This window comes from Dreissena polymorpha, chromosome 8 (genome assembly GCF_020536995.1).
Source record: "Dreissena polymorpha isolate Duluth1 chromosome 8, UMN_Dpol_1.0, whole genome shotgun sequence".
Taxonomy (NCBI): domain Eukaryota; kingdom Metazoa; phylum Mollusca; class Bivalvia; order Myida; family Dreissenidae; genus Dreissena; species Dreissena polymorpha.
In genome coordinates, this window is record NC_068362.1 from 60,173,964 (window position 1) to 60,198,354 (window position 24,391).

A 24,391-nucleotide genomic window follows, 5' to 3' on the forward strand; every position below is an offset into this window, starting at 1 on the left:
TCATGCCGGGTCAAAAACTAGGTCATAGGGTCAATAAGTGCATTTTCATAGGGGCCACTTTGTCCGGACTCTATTTCAAATTGTATTCATCCGATCTTCACCAAACTTGGTCAGCAGTTGCATCTAGTTGATATATAGGCCAAGTTCGAATATGGGTCATGCCGGGTCAAAAACTAGGTCATAGGGTCAATTAGTGCATTTTCAACGGCGCCACTTTGTCCGGACTCTAATTCAAATTGTATTCATCCGATCTTCACTAAACTTGGTCAGTAGTTGCATCTAGTTGATATCTAGGTCAAGTCCGAATATGGGTCATGCTGTGTCAAAAACTAGGTCAAAGGGTCAATTAGTGCATTTTACTTTGTTCGGACTCTAATTCAAATTGTATAAATCTTATCTTCACCAAACTTGTTTTTGCTTATTTCCAAAACAAATACATCAATCATCAGTGTATCATCTCCAATGGCACACGAATCGGGCGTATATTGCTCCGTCATGCGGCGCTCTTGTTGTCAATTAAGAATACTTAAGCGTTATTAAGAGATTAGAAGCTTATATTGTGGGATGAGTTGACGTCTTCAACGGTCTTATTTAAAGACGGTTGGATATATACTTGTTAACATTTGTTTTTATAAAGTCATGAGTGAAAATAAATTGCAAGTAGGGCGCGGATAAAACAACGGAAATGGCGCTTACAAGTAACTGTGAAGTCGTGTATGATCACGGACGTAAAATTTGTAAAGATATTGAAATTCTATTATGTAGATGCACATAGGTGATGTGTATTGAACACATACTGAAATATTGAAAACGTATTAATTCTTCCTTTCCTTCTAAACTTGTCATAGACTAATGGCAGTTGTCGCGTATATATTTAGTCAAACATAATGTGTTAGTACAATAGCAATCAATCATAGCGGACGGTACTACTGCTACTGCACGTTTTGAACATCGAGCTTGGGTACTTGCCTTAAATAAAGGACCAACTAATTGTATGTAATGAGAATTCAAAACTGCTCCAGCAGCTGGAGTTTCACTTCTTTATATTATTATCTATTCAGTTCTCAGTGTGTTTGGTGTGTGCTATTCCGGATGTGTTTTAAGGTGACATTCGTGTAAGAACCGTTTTTATTGCATGCTTCTAACATATGGAAAAATACCTCCCAAAAGCTCAATATTTCACGTAACCCCTGGTCGTTTTTACATTTAGATTAAATGCAACTGTGAAATTAATTGCGGACATGGATCATAATGATTTGCAAAAAAAATGTTTCGGCTCAAAGCCATTGTTCGGCATGATTTCAAACGGATGATGACATATTGTCTGGTTACACTGGTCTGATTATTGAAATTGTTTATGATGCGAAATTATGAACATTGACATGTAATACCTTATTTAAATGTAAATGTAAAATTGTGGTATATAATCTCTTTACCGAAGTTAGTAGGCGTTTATAAAAACAATCTAAAAGGCTTACAAAATATACCGCATGCGTGTATTGTAAATGAAGGAGGAGTTTATATAGTCGCCTTAATTTGTTGGATGTTTATAGAAAGATATTGTCAAAGCATCAAGATAGAATGATTTTAGAGTGTGTTGGCCTTTGATCAGAAATGAGCATTTTTTTCAAATATTACTTGGGTTCCGTCAGCCTATCATAAATCAATATCTTTAATTAATGGAAACGTTATATGAAGAAAGATATAATCGTTTCCTCTATATTATTTGTTTGGTTATCTAATTTGATATTACATTTTCAAATATACAAATATTATATATGCACACATTAAGCGTTATTTTCTTAAACGTTTACGAGACGTTTATTCAAAACTTGATTGGTCCATTCAATGAATAAATCATGCTGTACAGTGCGACATATTATGTTACGAATTCATGCGACTGGAATAATACATTAGTACATGCGATTTTGAAATAAATTGTTGAAACTAATTGTCCATAAAAACTCTTTACAGTTTGCTCCAAAAAAGGTTTTTATTATTATTTTTTATTATCTGAAAATGCCTAGTTATACTTACATGACTATGTGTTATGTCCGCGACGTTGACTTTAACTACGGTAATCATTTCCGAGAATCAACAAATGATAAATGTTTATCCTCTCTAAATTGTATCGTGGATTTATTGCTTTTTTTCTCGTAAATGAAATTTTTCCCGTCTGTCCGATTTTTGATCGAACAATATGTTTCCCTAATGCATGTACTACGTACGGCATTGAATACATTTGGTTAGCTAATCTTTCCGTCGGTTTGATACAACGTGTGCGCGCGAAGTCACGAGGAGAGCTAATCTCCACGTTGAACTTTGCTGTATTTCTCTAGTTCAGTCAATCAACAGTATAGCCACCCATTCTGGTCATAATAAGAGGTCATTGTACAGAAGCATTTATAAGTCTGTTTTTAATATTTTCATTCGAACATTTTAGAGGCCTGCAACATTAAAATGGCGACTGAGTTGAAAAATGAACTTCTGGGGTAATTTGCTGTAAGACGGCGCTTTCTGTTGACAAATCAATAACAACCGTTTCACGGTATAAAAGCAGTTCGGTAACATCGTATGTATTAAAACATTTTAAAAACTCTTACTTCACAAATCTTAAAAAGGGAAAGCATTTAAACCACAAAGGATTTATTCGGCCTAATTGTGATACATATTATCAAATCTGATTCTGATCATATTATTTGCAAGACATCCGCGATTGCAAATGTCCATGATTAATTTTAGTGTGACGTTATACATTATAGTAAGCATACATGCAAATGACGATAATTCTTTATCAGACCGTATGGATTGATAATTAACAACCGACCAACAAGCTGTTGTTTTCATTTATTTTGATAAACAAAACTGAGCTGTTAATATCTGTATAGAACAATAAGAAACGCCGCTTTAAACAGTTTGACAATGTGTTTTTTTGGGTAGCGAAACATACACAACTAAGCAAGTTTGGATGTGGACTATTGATACGGTTCTTTCCATATTTAGAAGGGAAACTCCAGCTGCTATAGCAGTATTGCATTTTCATTATATACACTTAGTTGGTCCTTTATTTAAGGCAAGTGTCCAATTGCCTAAACAGCACAAAACAGCACAATACAAAACAACATAAACACATATAAGAATAAAGCTGGGGTCACCGCCTTGGAACGGTCAAAGCAAAGCATTGGGGGTTCAAACCGGTTTTAGAACGCTCAACCTCACACTTGGCCCAGCAATATTCATGATACATATAAGTGTAAATGAAATTTAACCTCATAGCATTGCAACTCAAATTAAACAATAATAAAAGAGAATTAAAACGCATTCACTTTGATTACCATTTAATTACTCAATGGCAGGAAAGAGACCAGGCCTCGTGTTCACAAAATATTTTTGCAATCGAAAATCGATTTTAACTGGTATCGGTTTTTATTTTTGCCTATCAACTATAATGGAAATCCATTTTCAATGACAAACAAAATCGAGTTTCGATTGCAAAAACTGTTTTGTGAACACGGGGCCAGCGCAACAGAGTTACAACCTTTTGAGGAACGATGAAATGAAACTACGAATAAGTGTCAACTACATCCCTTCTGTTTAGAAACAGATTTAAGTATATAGCATCATAACACTTATATTTCAGATCATCATCGCGCAAATACAGGAAGAAGCAGCAATAATGGGTTTAAAGATCCATATTACATAGCTTGGTTGTTTATGTGACTGCTAAAAAATAAATCAAACAAGAAACGCCTGTCAGGGAGAAAATTTAATAAAATTGAACGCTATAAACTCAATGACTTGTGCATGTAGATTAAAACAGTCGAAGTGTGTCGTATGATGCAATATAGAAGCGATGACGTCAAAAAAATCAATGTAGCCAAGAACAGTGAAAGTTTATCGTATGACGTAATTGAGAAGCGATGACACGATGACGTGAACAAAATCCAGGGGCAGTACTGTAAATTAAAAATAAAAATATTTAAGGGGCAGTACTGTAAAATCGAATTACCAATAAAACCAGCTTAGGTGATTGAATATTTAAGAATCAAACATATCAAATGGTAATTCCATTCATAATTCCACATTTTAAGAGAAGAAAGATATTGTGAATCGAAAACCAACAAGCATGTGTTTTTAAGTACGTTAACATCATATCCTTTTGATAAAAATGAGTTAATGCAATTGAAAAGTTTAGTTTATACATTTTAAATGCCATTTTAAAGAAACATTATATTTTGAAATTAAATCACCATACTTTGAGTGAAAGTTAGCGAATTTACTTCTTAGGTTATGGTTATGATACAAAAAACCTTGTTTTAGCAATTTCTTCGTTAATATACGATTACGGTCATTAAAATATTTAATACATGAACATGCTCTAGCATAACGTACCAACTGCGAAATGTAAATACCATAGGATGTACCTTTAGGGATGTTACCATCTAGGAACGGAAAATTCACAATTTCAAAGTTACAGTCGTCCCGTTTATCGTATAAACTTGTCTTAATCATATTATTATTAATAGTTAGATGTAAGTCTAAATACGCAGCATCTGTATTGGATTGACACAATCTATTTAAGACTAGTTCGTTCGGGTACATTTTGTGAATATATTGTTCAAAGAATGGGTTATCTAAATTAAGTATGTCATCAATGTATTTACTTGTTAGGTAACGTTGAATCAAATCTAGTTGTTTAATTCTTGATAATTCTAAAATCAAATCGCTTTCATAACAATATAAAAAAGATCAGCTATAAGTGGCGCACAATTATAACCCATAGGAACGCCGATAATTGTTTAAATATTTTACCATAAAATTCAACGAACAAGTTATTCAGAAGAAAAGTAAATGCTGCACAAAAGTCAATACAAGTCCAAATGCTGTATTTATCTTATATCTGATTGGTAAAAAATCTGTTTAAGTGATTAAAGCAAGTTACGAACATTTCTTTCTAGCAATTTTTTTTTCAATCAAAGAAACAAGTTTGGATTTTATTCAATTGTGAGAAAGCGTTGTATATAGTGTAGAAAAATCATAAGTGCTTACTTGTGACACCTTATATTTTTGTTTTCAATTTTATCAATAAAATAAGGAGTTTTTTATTGATCAAAAATGTTTATATTACTATTTTCATAAACTTTATTACAATATTTAGCTATATGAAATCTAATAGCACTCCATGCAGATGTTAGATACACTGATCATTGCTTGGTGGTACAAGACACTGAATTGGCGATAAAACGACTTTTATGTGGCGTTTTATGTAATTTGGGTATCTAGTAAACTGATGGCAATTTCTTGTCAGTAATATTAACTGTTAGATTTATTTGTTTGCATTCGGCAATGCGGTCGGCAAAAAATTCATTAGGTTGCTTATTGTAATCACAATATGATGTTGTTTGTGAAAGTTCTTGTGAAATAGTTTGACCATAAAACTCGTCATATTATTATAACATTATTAGCAGCCTTATCTCTCCATGTTACATCTCGTCTGTAAATTCGTTTAAGATTTACACGTCGAATTCATTTAATAAAAGAGATATGAAAAAAAGTTAATAATTGAAATTAAAGTTTTAAAGATTCTTTTCACGGTGGCATGTTTTGACATAGGATGATTACAACAAATACCTGTCGCAACGATACTGATAATTTGTGGGTGGCATTATCTTAATTCATCAATCAATGAAATTAAACAAGAAGTTCTGAAGCGAAAGCATACTAGTTCTTAAACTTATTACGTTTGAATATCTAAGCCATTATAAAATATGCGGCACAAATAAAACGGGAATGTAGCAATGCAGCTATGTGTAATGCTCAAAGGTTAACTATATATTCAGTCGCTTGAAAAATAATTTTAGTTTAATTAAAGTTCAAACTTTCAATATTCAATATATTTTCAGATTTTCTCGGACGATTGAAAGAATACTACAAGAAAAAAATGAAAATGCTACCTGTTTCGCCAATATGGTATGGTCGTGAGAAATCGATTATGGATATATTTGTACCGATTCAATTTCACCGTGTCGCAATCGAGAAAACCGGATCTCGAAGAGATACGAAACAAAAGGTAGAAACATACAAGGACATGTTTTATACAAACAACACATTGAACGACCGAGTATCCATACAAGGAGATCCTGGAATGGGCAAGACTACGTTTCTTGCTAAATTGGTCATTGACTGGTGCGATTCAGACTCAAAAGCTCCGAAACCCAGCTCTAAATTCAGTGATGTAGAAACATTGCAAAATTTCCGATTTTTATTCCACATAAAACTTCGAGATTCTTTTGGGCAAAGTAAAGTAGTAGACATGATCAAAACACAAATTATTGATGAACTTTACTTTAATGAAAAGCAACAGAGAGAGGCATTCGATTTACTTGGAAGCGTCATGGAAAGGGAGACATGCCTTGTAACTATGGATGGATTAAACGAATGGACCGATCACACAAATGGAAACCCTTTACCAAAAATGTATACTTTGTCCAAGCAATGTGTTGTCTTAACAACTTCACGGCCCTGGAAAATGGCTGATAAGCGTATCCGAGATTCTGAAATCGGCACACTAATAGAAGCGGTTGGAATAACTGACACCGAACAGCTTACGAAAAATATAATGCGTTCTCTGACGGAAGACGATCAAGAGTCATATAAAGAATGTATGGCCTACGTTGAGGAACGTAATTTAAATCATTTTCTGGCGTCTCCCTGGATGCTTACACTCTTAATTAATTTATGGATGGACAAAACGTTTCTGAGTGGATCATTATGCGAAATAAATAAAGTTCTGATTATCACCCTTTTTGACAAGGAGCTACCAAATGAGGGGTTAACAGAATCCATATCATCGGAAAATGCGATGTTCGGGCATCACACAGAAATTTGTAACGCACTAGCAAGTGTTGCATTTAATTTCACGTTTAGCACTGCAAAGTCACTAGTATTAAGCAAACATGAACTATTAAGTACTGAAATGTTGTCAAATGAACAACTTGAGTTTGCCATCAGATCTGGTGTTTTGAATGAACGGCATTGCTTCTCAGCCGCTTCAAGTAAATCACAAGTTTCATTTCTACATGAAACAATCCAGGAATTCTTTGCTGCTTCTCATATCGCTAATTTACCGGAGGACACAATTACGAATATATTTTGCAAAAGTAATTATAATGTGCTTGAAATCAGTCAGGTAATCATTTATCTCAGTGGACTAAAGTGTGATGTAGCTAATAAAGTAATGCAATATCTGACAGAAGACGTCTTCAACGAGGTAAACACAGGACTTGGACGTTTAATAACTGGATCCTATGACCCAAACACGACATTAACATTTCAGAAAACCGTCATTAACCCGAAACCGAAATTGAATTCGAAAATCGGTATTAACCCATCATCCGAATTGCGTTGTCTGGAGGTAGCTTTATCAATGCAGAAAATCATGATAAGTTGTTATCACGAGGCTAAAGTTAGCAGACAAAAACATATTCGTCTGGAGATGAGTGATTTCACATTTCATGCATACCTAAACAAAAAGGAAATCGATGATTTGTTGCAAATTTTAAAGATTAACACGTCCCTTGTACGCACACTCTTGTTAGAACGCAATGTACTGCACGAACATATAATAATTACAGTCCTTCAACAGTCAAAACATTGCATAGAACGCTTGAAGACGCCAGGATCTCGTGGAATTATATCCGCATTACATACTCTGAACTTAAAACAATTGACTTTAATCGGAAAGAACGATATGTCACTGTTTTCCTGGATGCTGCCATCCCTAGGTAACCTAACGTTTTTGAGAATAGAAGAATCTGATTTTTGCGAAGATATTTTTCCGCCTTCCAATATGCAATATATATGTTTACTTAAAAGTAGATGTTCTGCTGAGTTTGTTGGGCGGCTACTTGTGCATTTGTCCCAAATAAGCCACCCCGTCCGTTGTAATCTGGGCGAAATATATACCACAGAAAAAACTGATTTTCATATTGCCAAGATACTACCACGCATTGCATTATGTGACATGTCTAAACTGCATCTTTGCCTTGGGCAGGGCGCGGCCGAGTTGTATGAACTATTAAATGCGACAAATTTGGGGAAAATTCAGTTCGAAACGGCTGATGGATTTTTATTAGCATCGGAACGTCTTCACACAATTAATATATTAGACGAAATAAGCTTAAGTGGAACCTACATTGGTACATTGAATGTTAGGTTACCTACAATGTTACAGCGTGTTGCTTTGTTGCATTGCAAAATATCCCTTGAATGGCTGTGCAGTTTATTGAACACACTCTCTTCATTAGATCATCATGTCGAGTGTGAGCTGTGGGATGTTGTATTGCAGTCAAGTGATGAAACCTGTGAAGACGAATCACATACACGTGTATCGGAGCTGAGATCTAAAATACTGTCATATAACATGTCCAATATTGAGATACTAGTGGACAAGGTCAGTAAGGAACTGATTGAAATATTACGTGATACATGTATAGGGATCCTTAACCTGCAAACGGCTGATAGTGCCTCGTTAGCATCCGAGATTCTTCACACGCTCAACAAGCTAACAAAGCTTTATTTGTGGGAGACCTATACGGATCGTTGTGATCTCAAGATGCCTGCTTCATTGCAGTGTATTAGTCTGCATGAGTTCGAATGTTCATCTGAGTGGCTGTGTAGTTTGTGGATCAAACTGTGTTCATTAGATCATCAGGTCGAGTGTGAGCTGTGGGATGTTGTATTGAAGTCAAATGAAGAAGCCCGTGGAAACGAATCACATTCATATTTATTAGACTTGCGATCTGAATTACTGGCACATGACATGTCCAATATTAAGATATTAGTGAAAACTGGCAGTAAGGAACTGTTTGAAATATTACGTGATACAAGTATAGGGATCCTAGACCTGAGAACGGCTGATTGTGCCTCGTTAGCATCCGAGATTCTTCACACGCTCAACAAGCTAACAAAGCTTTATTTGTGGGAGACCTATACGGGTCGTTGTGATCTCAAGGTGCCTGCTTCATTGCAGTGTATTAGTCTACAGAGTGTCGAATGTTCATCTGAATGGCTGTGTAGATTGTGGATGTCGCTGTCTTCATTAGATCATCAGTTCATGTGTGAGCTGTGGGATGTTGTATTGAAGTCAAATAAAGAAGCCAGTGGAAACGAATCACATTCATATTTATTAGACTTGCGATCTGAATTACTGGCACATGACATGTCCAATATTGAGATATTAGTGAAAACTGGCAGTAAGGAACTGTTTGAAATATTACGTGATACAAGTATAGGGATCCTGAACCTGCCAACGGCTGAAAGTGCCTCATTAGCATCCGAGATTCTTCACACGCTCAACAAGCTAACAAAGCTTTATTTGAGGGGGACCTATACGGGTCGTTGTGATCTCAAGATGCCTGCTTCATTGCAGTGTATTAGTCTACAGAGTGTCGAATGTTCATCTGAGTGGCTGTGCAGCTTGTGGATCACGCTGTCTTCATTAGATCATCAGTTCGAGTGTGAGCTGTGGGATGTTGTATTGAAGTCAAATGAAGAAGCCAGTGGAAACGAATCACATTCATATTTATTAGACTTGCGATCTGAATTACTGGCACATGACATGTCCAATATTGAGATATTAGTGAAAACTGGCAGTAAGGAACTGTTTGAAATATTACGTGATACAAGTATAGGGATCCTGAACCTGCCAACGGCTGAAAGTGCCTCATTAGCATCCGAGATTCTTCACACGCTCAACAAGCTAACAAAGCTTTATTTGAGGGGGACCTATACGGGTCGTTGTGATCTCAAGATGCCTGCTTCATTGCAGTGTATTAGTCTGCAGAGTGTCGAATGTTCATCTGAGTGGCTGTGCAGCTTGTGGATGTCGCTGTCTTCATTAGATCATCAGATCGAGTGTGAGCTGTGGGATGTTGTATTGAAGTCAAATGAAGAAGCCAGTGGAAACGAATCACATTCATATTTATTAGACATGCGATCTGAATTAATGGCACATGACATGTCCAATATTGAGATATTAGTGAAAACTGGCAGTAAGGAACTGTTTGAAATATTACGTGATACAAGTATAGGGATCCTGAACCTGCCAACGGCTGAAAGTGCCTCATTAGCATCCGAGATTCTTCACACGCTCAACAAGCTAACAAAGCTTTATTTGTGGGGGACCTATACGGGTCGTTGTGATCTCAAGATGCCTGCTTCATTGCAGTGTATTAGTCTACAGAGTGTCGAATGTTCATCTGAGTGGCTGTGCAGTTTGTGGATCACGCTGTCTTCATTAGATCATCAGGTCGAGTGTGTGCTGTGGGATGTTGTATTGAAGTCAAATGAAGAAGCCAGTGGAAACGAATCACATTCATATTTATTAGACTTGCGATCTGAATTACTGGCACATGACATGTCCAATATTGAGATATTAGTGAAAACTGGCAGTAAGGAACTGTTTGAAATATTACGTGATACAAGTATAGGGATCCTGAACCTGCCAACGGCTGAAAGTGCCTCGTTAGCATCCGAGATTCTTCACACGCTCAACAAGCTAACAAAGCTTTATTTGAGGGGGGCCTATACGGGTCGTTGTGATCTCAAGATGCCTGCTTCATTGCAGTGTATTAGTCTACAGAGTGTCGAATGTTCATCTGAGTGGCTGTGCAGCTTGTGGATCACGCTGTCTTCATTAGATCATCAGTTCAAGTGTGAGCTGTGGGATGTTGTATTGAAGTCAAATGAAGAAGCCAGTGGAAACGAATCACATTCATATTTATTAGACTTGCGATCTGAATTACTGGCACATGACATGTCCAATATTGAGATATTAGTGAAAACTGGCAGTAAGGAACTGTTTGAAATATTACGTGATACAAGTATAGGGATCCTGAACCTGCCAACGGCTGAAAGTGCCTCATTAGCATCCGAGATTCTTCACACGCTCAACAAGCTAACAAAGCTTTATTTGAGGGGGGCCTATACGGGTCGTTGTGATCTCAAGATGCCTGCTTCATTGCAGTGTATTAGTCTGCAGAGTGTCGAATGTTCATCTGAGTGGCTGTGCAGCTTGTGGATGTCGCTGTCTTCATTAGATCATCAGATCGAGTGTGAGCTGTGGGATGTTGTATTGAAGTCAAATGAAGAAGCCAGTGGAAACGAATCACATTCATATTTATTAGACTTGCGATCTGAATTACTGGCACATGACATGTCCAATATTGAGATATTAGTGAAAACTGGCAGTAAGGAACTGTTTGAAATATTACGTGATACAAGTATAGGGATCCTGAACCTGCCAACGGCTGAAAGTGCCTCATTAGCATCCGAGATTCTTCACACGCTCAACAAGCTAACAAAGCTTTATTTGTGGGGGACCTATACGGGTCGTTGTGATCTCAAGATGCCTGCTTCATTGCAGTGTATTAGTCTGCAGAGTGTCGAATGTTCATCTGAGTGGCTATGTAGCTTTTTGATCACGTTGTCGGAAGTACACCATCAAGTTGAGTGTACAATGTTTAATTTTCTTGTAAAAACAAGTGATACTGAAAGTGGGATTGAGACAGATAGTACTGTTATTCGTAGTGAATTGTTGTCATGTGACTTATCTCATGTTAAGCTTAACGTTGAGCACAATAGTAGAGTGCCTTTTGAACTTGTTCGTAGTACGAATATAAATTCTCTGTTGCTCACAGCTAATGACGATGCGTCCCTGGATGTGGTGACACAAAGCTCCTTAACCATGCTTAAAGAAATTCGTTTCAACGGAATTCACATGACACGTTTTGATCACAAATTACCATCTACACTGCAATTTATGATTTTATGTGATGGATATTGTTCACCAGATTGGTTGAAACGTTTGATGATACACCTGTCTACATTAGGCCATACTGTCCGTTTGTACTTGTACAAATATGCTGTGGTATCGAGTGGTGAGTCAAATGCCATGGCTTTGGAACCGCCTATTTTGAAATGTGAAGATTTGTCGAATGTTAAATTGGAGTTAATGAAGGACTCCTATGGATTGTATGAAACGTTACCCACCATTAATATTACCAGTCTGAACATGACGCAAATCGAACGTCCCGACATTCTGTCACAGACACTGCCTCTACTCACCCACTTGCAGCAGCTAAGGATGTGTTTAAAACAATATACGGTGATGAAACTACCAGGATCTATAAAGTATGTGTTTATAATTTACACAACATTTTCCCCTTCATCGTTACAACATTTCGTGCAGGACATGTATACCGCACAACATAACGTACAATGTAAATTGCTGTTCCGTGTTGAAGGGAATGAAGATGATTATACGAGAATTAAACACGAAGTGTGTAAACTGGAGTCAGTAGAAATGCAAAAGTTTGAAGTTGTAGACAAACGACATTTTCGGGGGGCTGTTGCTGCTGCTGCTACTCTTTCTGCTACCGCTGACGAGGCTGATGACGATTTTGATAAGCATTTACTACGGAGAGAGGGATATGTTGATTCTCGAACGTGGTTGCACTATTGTAAAATTCGACTCAAATTTGAATTTAGATAACATTTATTCCGCTCGATTAACTCGTGCTCCTTTAATATTATTTTGTCCGTCTGTGAATGTGACCGATTTCATGAAATATTATAGGGAGTCTATTCTTACAATTTATGCCTAAATGTTGAGTTATCGAATTAACTGATTTTATGCAAATAGAATCTATATGTTCTCAGAGATATATAATTTAAAAGTTTCTGTGTTATCTCCCTTTGAATAACGCAAATTCTATACATTAAGGTATATATTTATATTTAATAAAATTACATTTCGGAAAATACATTTTAAAACGATCAGATACTTTATCCGTTATATTAATACATTATTATTTATCTAAAAATTAATACTAAAACTAAGTTTTCACTATTCTAATTTTATGATATATATCTATACCATGCTCGGCATATTTCTGTAATTAGAAACATTTCAGCCGTTATATGTACATCTTAGGAAATAACATACCCTATTATTAAGAGTAATTAGATATGAGTTCTACTGTAAATTCTGTAAAGAGAAACATTTCAGCCGTTATATGTACATCTTAAGAAATAACATAACCTATTTTTAAGAGTAATTAGATATGCTTTATTCTGGAAATTACGTAGGTTTACACTTTCAGAAAATGTTTTTTGAATGAATTAACCAACAGCGCTTTTATAAGAAGGCAAACCCGTGAAATTTCAATTATCGAACAGTATTGTGATTCATAGGTCGGCATAACAGAATAACATGCTCAGAACTCATAATGTACTAGCACGTCAAGTACGCATTGAAAATACGTGTTTCAAATCTTGACACGGGCTCGATTTCTTTAATCACATATCAAAATCAAAACAACTTGCGTTTTTTCTCAAATACGTCTTTTATGCAACCGGACATTAAACAATAATACAACGTTCAAATGGTAACGTAGAAACATGGCCATGTCTCTCCGTAATGACAACCATAAACAAGTGGTATTGGTGATGCGTCCAATATATTGAAAACGAAATGCTTAGTATTCTCTTGCAGCTGTCTTCTGTAGAGATGTAAATATTACATCAATTCAATAAGTTAGTATTACGTCATTGTTGACTGAATCTGTTTGTAATAAATAATTGCCTGTGTTAATTGATATTTTGATAAGCCATACTTATTGGTGAAGAAACACAAAAATGTTGTACAGAGATTATAGATGTATGTTTTGTCATATTTACAATATTTAAATATGTATAATAAGCCTGATTAAATTATTATTTAATAACAATTTTAAAATATACTGAAGACACAATACATACAATAAATTAAAATTGTTTTTGCAAATTTTCATTAATATCCATTAGCCTTGTAAAATATGAAGGTTTTTGTGTAGTTATTGTCTCTACTTTTTCGTTTAAACAATTGATATCACCTTTATGTGTATGAGTTTCATTATTATGATTCGTTCAAGTGAGCAAAAAGGTTCTGAATACAGTACACTATCTCTTAAACAGTGGCTTCAGTGGTTTTATATATCTAAGTCACTCTATACAATCTGAAATGACCAAACCAAGAGCTATGAGAAAATTACTACGGGGTCCTCCACGTTGCCTGTGTACATATGCATTGTTAAAGCGCTATTATAAACTTTAGTAATACTGCATCATGTGAAACAACTTAAGCGTCAGTGTCATTGTAGGTGACATTATTTTTGTTGGTAAAGCATTTTATTTACGGATTATTATATACGTATTAAATGAATTTGTCATTGTTTTCCATTTGTTGACATCAAATTTATGCATGTTTAATGCTAGATATAAACTTTAAAAACAATACATGTTCTCTTAATTTATAATAAGTGCACGCTTAGCTTATTTTGTGTACATATGTACATATGTATTTGTTTAATTATTATTGTCTTACTACAGGTATGTACATAGTGTGCGCTATAATAGTTGATCAGTTAAAATATGCTATTATAACGTGACAAGTAACAAGAAAATACAATATATCGTAATTAATCATATAAGAAGTTATTTTACAATTACGTAGTTCCCATTCAAATTGTATAACATGGTAACAGTTCATCATGGATTGAAGCTTATTTTATGTTTTGCATGCATATATAGTTTCAGCAAATTGAAATTGTAAAATAAACCATGCTGCTATACTAGCCGAGAGTTTATCTGACGTGGCTGTTTATATTTAGTAAATATCAGCTGTTGTTTATATTGTACATAACTCATTTAGTTTTAATATTGTATGTGTAAATAGTATTTCGATTTTTATAACAATTACGTAATTAATTTTTTAATACCTGATGTCGATGTATTTAATGTGCTTGACTTAGAAAAGTCATCGGACAAGTTTGCTTTATTTGTAGTAAGCTTATGCTACATTGATAGATATTAACCATGCGAATCGTTTCGTATTTAAAGCGGGTATATACGATTTTTTATATGTGTTTAATTGTAATATATTGATAAAATATGTCAAAATAATACAAAATAGGCAAGAAAAATTATACATTAAAGCCGAATTTCATAAAATGCAGCAAAGACAAATTAGCGCCCCGAGCCGATAGTGACGTACATATTTTCCTACAATAACAGAAGCATTCGTCTTTGTATTAGGATCGGAGATAGTGTTCGTGTGTCGTATGAATAGATCTCGTTGCAGGAATTCAAATAAACCGTTAAACTAGTTTAGATGCACATCGTACATGTATGGTATACATGCTGGCGAATTCGGCTGTACAGCCATTTTCAATTTCAGAATTAAATATCTGGCTTATTTCGCATTTTTCGACACATGTTCTTCTTAACTTTTATTTTAATTTATATTGAAATATATATATAATAAGTTTTTTACACAGTTTATATAAATTCATAAATATTTGACAAAATCGTATATACCCGCTTTAAGAATTCAAATACATATGCATGCGTTTTTGTGAGTATTATAAACTTTTTGTATAAATTAGTAATCTTAATATGTAATATCTTTTTTCAAGTATGTGCTTGTATATATCATTAACCAATATATAACTTCAACTTTTACATTGTAAAATAAAATCTGTATTCAAATGTCTAAGTGTACAATAATACATTCGTTTGCTGTCGTATGTTACCGTTGAAATACTAATCTGTATTTAACTTTTCAATATCGTTGGTGTAGTGTATTGCTGGTAGCTAGGTTGCGTGTACAAACAATAATACACTTATGCACTAGATTGATCTGACTATTAATGAATGCATAAACATTTCACGTTCTTTTGTACAGATGAAAGTTTGGTCAATAATAAAAGTCATCAATTCGCAAAAATCAAAAGATATCTTACAAATATATAATTTAGTAATTTAAATTTGTTGTTAAACCACACCAAAGCGTATATTGTATGTAAGTGTGTTGACTAGGGAAAGAAAGACAGGAACAGATGTGGTCTACAAAGATAACATGCATCTAATAGTAGTTTATTTCTCCGTCTTCAGTAAGTTTAGGTTTATGAGGGTTATTTATAGAACACACAGTGAATTCAAAAGGTGTACACATACGTTTGTCCACATACAAACCTGTATGTTCAAATGTTAGTTTAGCCCCTGAAGGATGTTCGTGTTGAAATCTCGTTTATATTTTAATATACACTTGTATGTGCGCTATGTTCAACTGTTTCAGTATTGTATTGTTATGATGTGTTACTATGTAATGTTTGTCATTTGTGCTATATATATATATATATATATATATATATATATATATATATATATATATATATATATATATATATATATATATATATTATTTGTTTGCGTACCATGTGTATCGTAAGAATTTTATAACATCGCGATTTTACAGTCAATGTGCCTACAAAGTAATACCATATTATTAAAGCGCTGTTTTATAAAAGTATTTACTACCTTAAAAGGCAAATGTTATGTATTAATGTAGAAATATCTACCAACTATGTCTTGCGTACACAATATTTATGTGCATATGAATGAAATTTGTGAATGCATGTTTCAGATAAAAAGAATGATGATTTATACTTTGAAATATCTGAGAGTCCTGCCGAATTGGTTAGTATATTTTCTAAAACTAAGATTTAAGGTGCAGAACACCATACCACTATAATGCCTCAGTCACAAATAATCCGGTCGCCGGCCGATGTGTCCGATCTCCAGGCATCGGGAAGACTGGACACGTCGGAGCCGTCCGCCGTCCGATGAGTGACAAAGTTTAAAACCTCAGTCACAAATAGACACCGATCACCGTCCGATCAGCGGCCGACGTTTTTTTCCGCTCATCGGGCTGACGCCGGCAGATGATCGCACGCACATTGGATCATTTTGTAGCATCGGGCGGCGTCCGGATTATTTTTTTATATCGCAGTTTGTTTTACCCGACATGGGGCCCAGGAAGGAATCAAGTTGAGATCGAAAAAAGATCGGACGATCAACGAACGGTTATCGCCCGGCGTGCACCCGGCATCGGATTCATTGTACGTGTATCATAACGAGCATCGTCCGGCGTCCGTAGGGAATCGTGCGGAGGCCCTCTGGCAATCAGACGGTCGCCGGCCGATGTATATGCCTCTGGGACATACCTTTACTTTTGCCGATACACGTTCAATGAATGCGATGTCGGGCGATCGCCGGGCGATACCCGTGCGTTGATCGTCCGATCTTGTTTCGATCTCAACTCGATTCCTTCCCGGGCCCGACGTCGGGTAAAATTTTAAGTAAGACTTAAAATAAATCCGGACGCCGCCCGATGCTACAAATTGGTCCGGTTTCCGTGCGATGATCGGCCGGTCGCCAGCCCGATGAGCGGAAAAATACGTCGGCCGCTTATCGGACGGTGATCGGAGTCTACTTGTGGCTGAGGTATAAGATATATGCGTAGCAAGAAAGACATGTTCAAAATGTCGTATTAACGTTTCAATACCTTAACACACACATACATTTGTTGAATTGGTTCAATATTAAGTACATACTGTCTTGGTTTATCCTTGTTTTAATTTTATATTTACATTTAAAAATACTTTGTGTAGTTGTTAAGTTTTGTACTGTTTTATTTTCATTTAACATTCTTTGAACAAAACAGTCTTATTGTCATGTGCATCTGTTCATCATTATTTGTTAAAAAACAAAAGAACACTTTATAGTTATTTTAATCCATCATTATTGTTGTTGTTTATCAGTTTTATTTTAGGCTTGTATTAGTTTATTTATGACTCAATGCTTTGTCAGGGTAATGCCGTAAGTTGAATCTTTGACATGCGCTCATGATGTTTTGCATGGTATAGTTGAAATTTTATATGATGTTTTACTATTGAATACTTATCAATGAATACAATAATTCTATAAACGAAATATAAATGTGTCATTTGTCAGTCGACCCTGTTCTTATCCTTCAGATCACAACGTTGTCGTAAACCCTCCAACAGAATTGTTAGGGCGCATTTCCTAATCGTTTTACACCGATGTAAACAATTAATATATTGCTAGCCTTTTTTGTTCCACTTTTTTGGACCGGTTCAACTATAGACAAATTTATAATGTTCTCATGTATTTATTGCTATGATAGTAATAACATTAATCCATAGAATAGTATATGACCAAAATAAACTACAAGTTTCCCAATAATATGTTTTTATCTCGAGAAACATATACTCAAATATTACAATTCAAAAGTTCCTGTTTCGAGATACTACCTAATACATTCGACGGGCCGCACAGGAAGTTTATATAACCACATACGCAGCGTTTAAGACGCGTTCAAGTTTCTATCGTGTTTAGTGGTCAATATAAAATTTAATGTATCAGTTTTTATATTGGGATATTGATTTATTCAGTGGTAATAATCCGTTAAAGTTTCCCTTGCTATAAATACAGTTATAAGCATGAATTTATTTGTTTCTTTCACCAAACACTTTGTGGTTTAATCGAGTTGCCATGTCTCGTATAACAAACAAATACAAATGGACTGTGCTCTGTGAAAAGGGGGTTTAATGCATGTGCGTAAAGTGTCGTCCGAGATGAGCCTGTGCAGTCCGCACAGGCTTATCATGGGCGACACTTTAAGCCTAAAATAGATTTTTGCTAAGAACGAAAAATATCATAAAAGCGGAAAGTGTCGTCCCTGATTAGTCTGTGCGGACTGCACAGGCCAATCTGGGACGACACTTTACGCACATTCATTAAACCCCTTTTTCACAGAGCGCGGTCCAAAAAATAAGAGTAAATACGTGTTTACCATCAGATACTTAGTCGTTAAGATAAGGAATACGGTCTCTAGTATTCGATTCACATCGCTTCAATAAAGTGAATACGTATATATCACATGATGCTCAGTGGTTAATACGAGCAAATTAGTTCCGTTAATGGCTTGTATTATAAGAATTAAACAATTTGAAATGTGTACTTTATTGAAAGTAAGAGTTGCTATATATTATTGTTCTGTTGATTACCACACTGCAATAATAATTGGCGCTAATTGAGCACGCGTCCGCACGCCTAAATTACGTACTTGAAGAATGATACAATTGTACGAATCATTTACGCACAATTTTCGATCTGACCATGATTATTAGTTTAGTTTATTTAAGTCTCATCAGCATAATATACAATCACAACATACAATAAAACATAAGCATCACAAGATAAGTATAATATTGATGCAAACCATCAAAGGGCGTCGGGAATTTCAGTGTAAAAGGCACTCAATGAAGTTACATGGAACGATGTTTTTTCTACTGTAAATATTAATATATTGGCCGAATATTTTTAACAAAATGGAAAAAGATACTTGTATAACCATTATCTATGATTTTGTGTTATAACCCCCAAATAACCATTATATATGATGTTGTGTTATAACCCCCAAATAACCATTATCTATGATTTGTGTTGTAACCCCCGAATATTTCATAGTTCATTTTAATTACATTGGTTTCCTTTTTTTACTGGCATCCGTGTGCAGTTTTCATTAATGGAACAGAACTGTGTAGGTTTTAAAAAATCTGCTTCATCTTGAAAGCGTAATTTCATATTTTTCTCAACTTCAAGGGGAGATGATTCTGAACTTATTCTTACGTTGCTCATTTACGATAGGGGTTGAGTACTCATTGATATGAAAACACTGTAAAAGTTGTAATGTGTTTACGAACCCCCCCCCCCCACCCTCTTACACATATATTTCATGGGCATAATAAAAACAAAAAATGGTTACAATAAAACAGCATATTTATTTAAACTAAAATGTCTACATCAAAACAAAAAGTTAACATAGAACACAAATAAAATAATTTTATTCTACTGGGGCTCGAACCTTTGGCCTCTCACATGTGAAGCGAGCGTGTAACCACTACACTACGGAACCGCTTGGAAAAAAACACCTTATTACTAAGATATTAATAAGTGACTGTAGTGTTACGGTTATCAATAAAGCAATAAACCGTGTAATCAATGTCGTCTTGTAAAATTGAAGAAAATACGCGTTAACCAAAACTCGAACAGCAAAAGTCTGCGCTATTGTTAGAAAATCCACAAAATAAATATATTTTGATTATGTTTTGTTTTTATACAAAAACCAGATGGTTACACCGGTTCGCGTATTTGCCCATTCCCTGTGATCTTTTATTATTGCCCAGTCCCTGTGATCAGTTATTAATTAAAAGAATTAGCTTTGCATTATTAGCAATAAATGTTGTAGTAAATGTAATAGGCACAAATGCGGTACTTATTTACACTAATTTGCACACAAAAATCACCACTGTGCAAGATATTCTGACAACAAAAATATATACATTAATCCGTAAAATAACTTCTCCTCCCATAAGCGAAAAAAAGACGTATTACATACGAGTCGCCGCACTTCAGTGCGACGCCAATAATAAAATGCTGCCATTCGAAGGTATCGAGTTATAAGATACTAGAATATTATATCAACATAAGAATCATCATACACTTATAGTGAAATGAAAGGGAGCTAACCCATGAATTCAAATTACAGAAACTGTAACAAGAGCTACAAAGTTACCTCTCTTCCAAATGCCATAAAGTTATATAATCTCCAATAAAGTCTGGAAATCAGTTAAACAGCTTTGTACAATCCTATAGTTATGAGACTAAGTCACATACAGCACAGACAATAGAGTTAAAGACTCTATTACATAATAAAAGTTTGATTGACCACTCTGACCTCTCCTTAAACATGCCATAAGAAATGAACCATAAAATACTGAAAGCGAAAATAAAGCACTATTCAGCATAGTAAAAAAGTCTTACAAAATCATATATCGCCTATGGTCAGACCATCTACGAACTGGTCAGTGGTGACACTCAAACACAGGGATAAAACAATAATTATCAAATTAAAAAGGTAATGTTAAATCATTTATACAATAAAATTCTTAAGTATTAAAACAGTTTTAATTCTAGGTCGCAAATGACAAACACACCATTTTATTAATACTATTTGAATGATGGTTCAGTACATATGTATAATAGATAGTATAACAAAAAAATCTAAACAGGGAATTGGTGGATAGAAACAAGACTTTAAATTTAAGAGTGACTGAGTCAACTTGAAAGGTGTGTACTCATCTCCCACCTAGAACATTAATTTACATTAAAGCACAATAAAAGAAATACTAAGGTATGAGTTGCCATTTATACAGAATATTATAGCGAAGTTGAAGAATAATTGTAACAGGTTTTTGCTGTAAGTTTAACAATATGATTGTTGGAGAGAATATATATAAGCTTATCCTCATCACCTAGATTCACAAATTCTGACATAAGACTACTACCATGTTAAATTAGATTCTTCAACAATCGAAAAATCTTTAAAACACGGGGTGGAATCATTGCGACCATAACGCTCGTGTTGTGTGCGTAAAATGTCGAATTGCAGCTTCCGTTGTGGTGGCAATTTCAAAAGATGGATGCAAACGGTGAGTACGGTTTTGTTTTTTACGTTTCCCGAAGACATACAGACCTTTATTTAAAAATCGGAGAATGCTATTCGATACCAATATAAATATTGTTTACTATTCTGGCAAAATTCTTGAGAAAAATCCGATATCCTAACCTCAAGGACTTTACAAAGGTGTGTTCTATGATGTTGACAATTAACAAGTCGCATATTTTTACGAAATCATTACATTTTTGTACAGAAAATCCAATTGTATATTCGTTTTTCTAATAACTATGCTCGGCTACAAAAAATATCGTAACCTCTTCTGAAAAGAAGGCGTTGTACCCGTTGTTTTGAAAATGTTGTGGTCGCAAGCACATGTTGTGGTCGCAATTTATTGTTGTGGTGCTGATGTGAAATAAAACAGACGGATAATTGAATCTTTATGTCTGTCTCTTTGTCTGTCTGTTTCTGTGTCTGTCTGTCTGTCTGTCAATCTGTCTTTCTCTGTGTATGTGTGGCTGTCCCTTTGTCCGTCCGTCCGTCCTTGTCCGTCCGTCCGTCTGATTGTTACTCAATCTACATTTTATCCAGACTGGCTCATGTTCGAAATCTGGTGCTGGTGACTTCAGGAATCACTCTGCATTTCATTTAATAAATATATTGTTTATGTGCTCATCTCTATGTGAAGTCGAATAACAGTATAAACATTGAAATATTTAAAACGCACTTGATTACAGAGTTATTTACCTTATTAACAAATGCGCTATTGTGTGCACTGCTGTTTTTTATGTTGGCACAATGAGATTTCCAGAAGACAAACGAGACTTTTAAAGTTAACATATCCATTTTGTTATAGCAGGTGAAGATGAATTACCTCATTGCCAGGTCTTTTTAAACGCGGCACAGTTTTAATTTGCTACTAACGTTATTATTGGAATTAAAAATACAAGTTTAATACAAAGTAAGTTCTTCACTTGATAAATGCTCATGAAGATAATATAGATTACTTAATATGTTGATTAACTTGTTTACGTGATTATGATGTTTATAACATTACATTTCCATGTGTAGAAATGTATTAAAATTCCTTTGCTTATATATACGCAGAACAGTTCTATGGCCCGAGTATCAAGTTCTCAAATGCAAATATGTTTGTCCTCCGTCCGTTCGTCTTTCTGTCCGTCCTTCCGCAAAACTTTATCATGCGGTATATCATTAAGTACAAACCGGTTACTCTTATGAAATTTGGGATGCATAAATAGAAATTAAACATTTCATAAAAACGGGACCCTGCCATAACTGTAATGCACTGACGGTACTTAAAAATCCCTGTGATGTCACATTGGTTGTAAATCAAGGGCGATATATGCTGTCTCGTCCTGATTCAATATTTTCTTGCTAAACTGTCACGTTTTATACTCATAACGATTTGGTATGTTTCAGGTCGCAACGTGGATATGCCGACATCAAACAAACGCCAAATGTGTTTCTGCTACTTCTGTGGAAGGATTTTTAGTGCAGAAGTCATAGTCTCGTTCCATATCAAACACATCCATGAACAAACAACTCGCAACTCTCTTTGTCTGCGGTAAAAACATGTAGCACAGTTTTAAACATGAAAAGACATCAACGCGTCGTCCACTTGAAAAAAAGGGCCTCATACGTGTTTTGTATGCAACAAACATTTGCTTGCAGGCGAGACATTAACTAATATATGAGCAAGTCTCATGGCAACGGATACAAATACAAGTGTGAAAATTGGTGCAAGGAGTATGCGTACAAACGAAGTACTGAACGACACGTGGCTGTGTGTGGCAGACAAAAACCAGAAGTCATATGTGAAAAGTTCAAAGAGCATGTTGGGAATGAAATGAGGCCAACGGGCTGTTTGATTTTATTTATGTAACGACTACATTGTTTGCATGTTTTAATTACGTTAATTGCTTAATATGTTTTGCTTCAGTATATATTTTATATGTAATTAAAGACAATTTGTTTGTTTTTGTTTTACTTTAAACTGCATAAACTTTATGCTATTGAGATAAAAAAAATATGCTTTAGATTAAACTGTATAACATATATGAAAGTTTGCTCAATAATTTTATTTCTTTCCCCTCTGATATTTGATTAAATTATCAGTTAATAAATTTTAACATACATATCAAAATGCAATTCAAGGTTGAAATTTGACCACACTCGTAGTAAGTTTTTTTGTTTCCACTAACATTGCCAAAACGTAGGGCAGGTAAGTCAGCGAAACTTTTTTCATTTGACGTTGTTTACCTGTGCAAGATATTTTCAACTAAGCAAGTTCTTCTACATGTGTTTCCTGCTCCAATTAGAAGTTATATTGGCACCAGATTTGCAAAATTATCTTTATAATACCCATAGCAATTAGATGTAAGATTTATCTTACTCTTATATATTTTGTTTTACTTAAAACCGATATTTGAAGTTGAAAACTTGATCAACATTCTCCTTTGTTGAAGTGAAATATGTTCATAAAGTTTTGGCTATAGATGCTGAACTGTATTTTTATAATATGTATAGTCTCTTATAACTCAATTGTGAGTGGCATTTATGTACTATGTTTTAAAGCTATTTTATATATGTTTTACTAGGTACATGATGATGAGACTTTAATAAACTATCTTATCTATCTGTGTTTGCAACATTAATTATATAACATTTAAAGATGGCACAGTCATACTTTTGATAACAATAATCAAGTTAAACAAATAATGAATTATTCGCCTTAAACTTGATTTCCAATGACCAAACAAATTACGTGTCGGAACGAAAAATTAGGAACTGTCGGGTAAATGGAAAACAAACAAATTTTGGGACCTTAATTACATATTTTAATGGTTTCAAAAGGAATGTTTCATGTTCCTGTATTTTGAAAAAAATATCGAAAAGAGCAAAAAACACATGATTTGTAGAGAACACTTCTTACAAGAGTCATGA

General features: G+C 34.7%; 2 protein-coding genes across 2 annotated transcripts in view; one reads left to right on the top strand and one right to left on the bottom strand.

Moving 5' to 3' along the window:
• LOC127843216 (uncharacterized) overlaps nucleotides 1-24,391 on the bottom strand; it is an 87,961-nt gene that overhangs the window by 27,656 nt on the left and 35,914 nt on the right. The gene's annotated exons all lie outside the window — the stretch shown is intronic.
• Nucleotides 8,244-12,779, top strand: LOC127843215 (uncharacterized). Its single transcript, XM_052373073.1, has 2 exons — nucleotides 8,244-8,589; nucleotides 9,787-12,779. Exons 1-2 carry the CDS (start codon nucleotides 8,423-8,425, stop codon nucleotides 12,551-12,553), a joined length of 2,934 nt encoding a protein of 977 aa, XP_052229033.1. The 5' UTR covers nucleotides 8,244-8,422; the 3' UTR covers nucleotides 12,554-12,779.

Excerpts from the sequence above, each read along its gene's own strand:
- LOC127843215 (XM_052373073.1), top strand. The coding sequence starts at position 8,423 with ATGTCCAATATTGAGATACTAGTGGACAAGGTCAGTAAGGAACTGATT. Across the intron at positions 8,590-9,786 it reads AAGCTTTATTTGTGGGAGAC|CTATACGGGTCGTTGTGATC; the intron begins CTATACGGATCG and ends TTTGAGGGGGAC.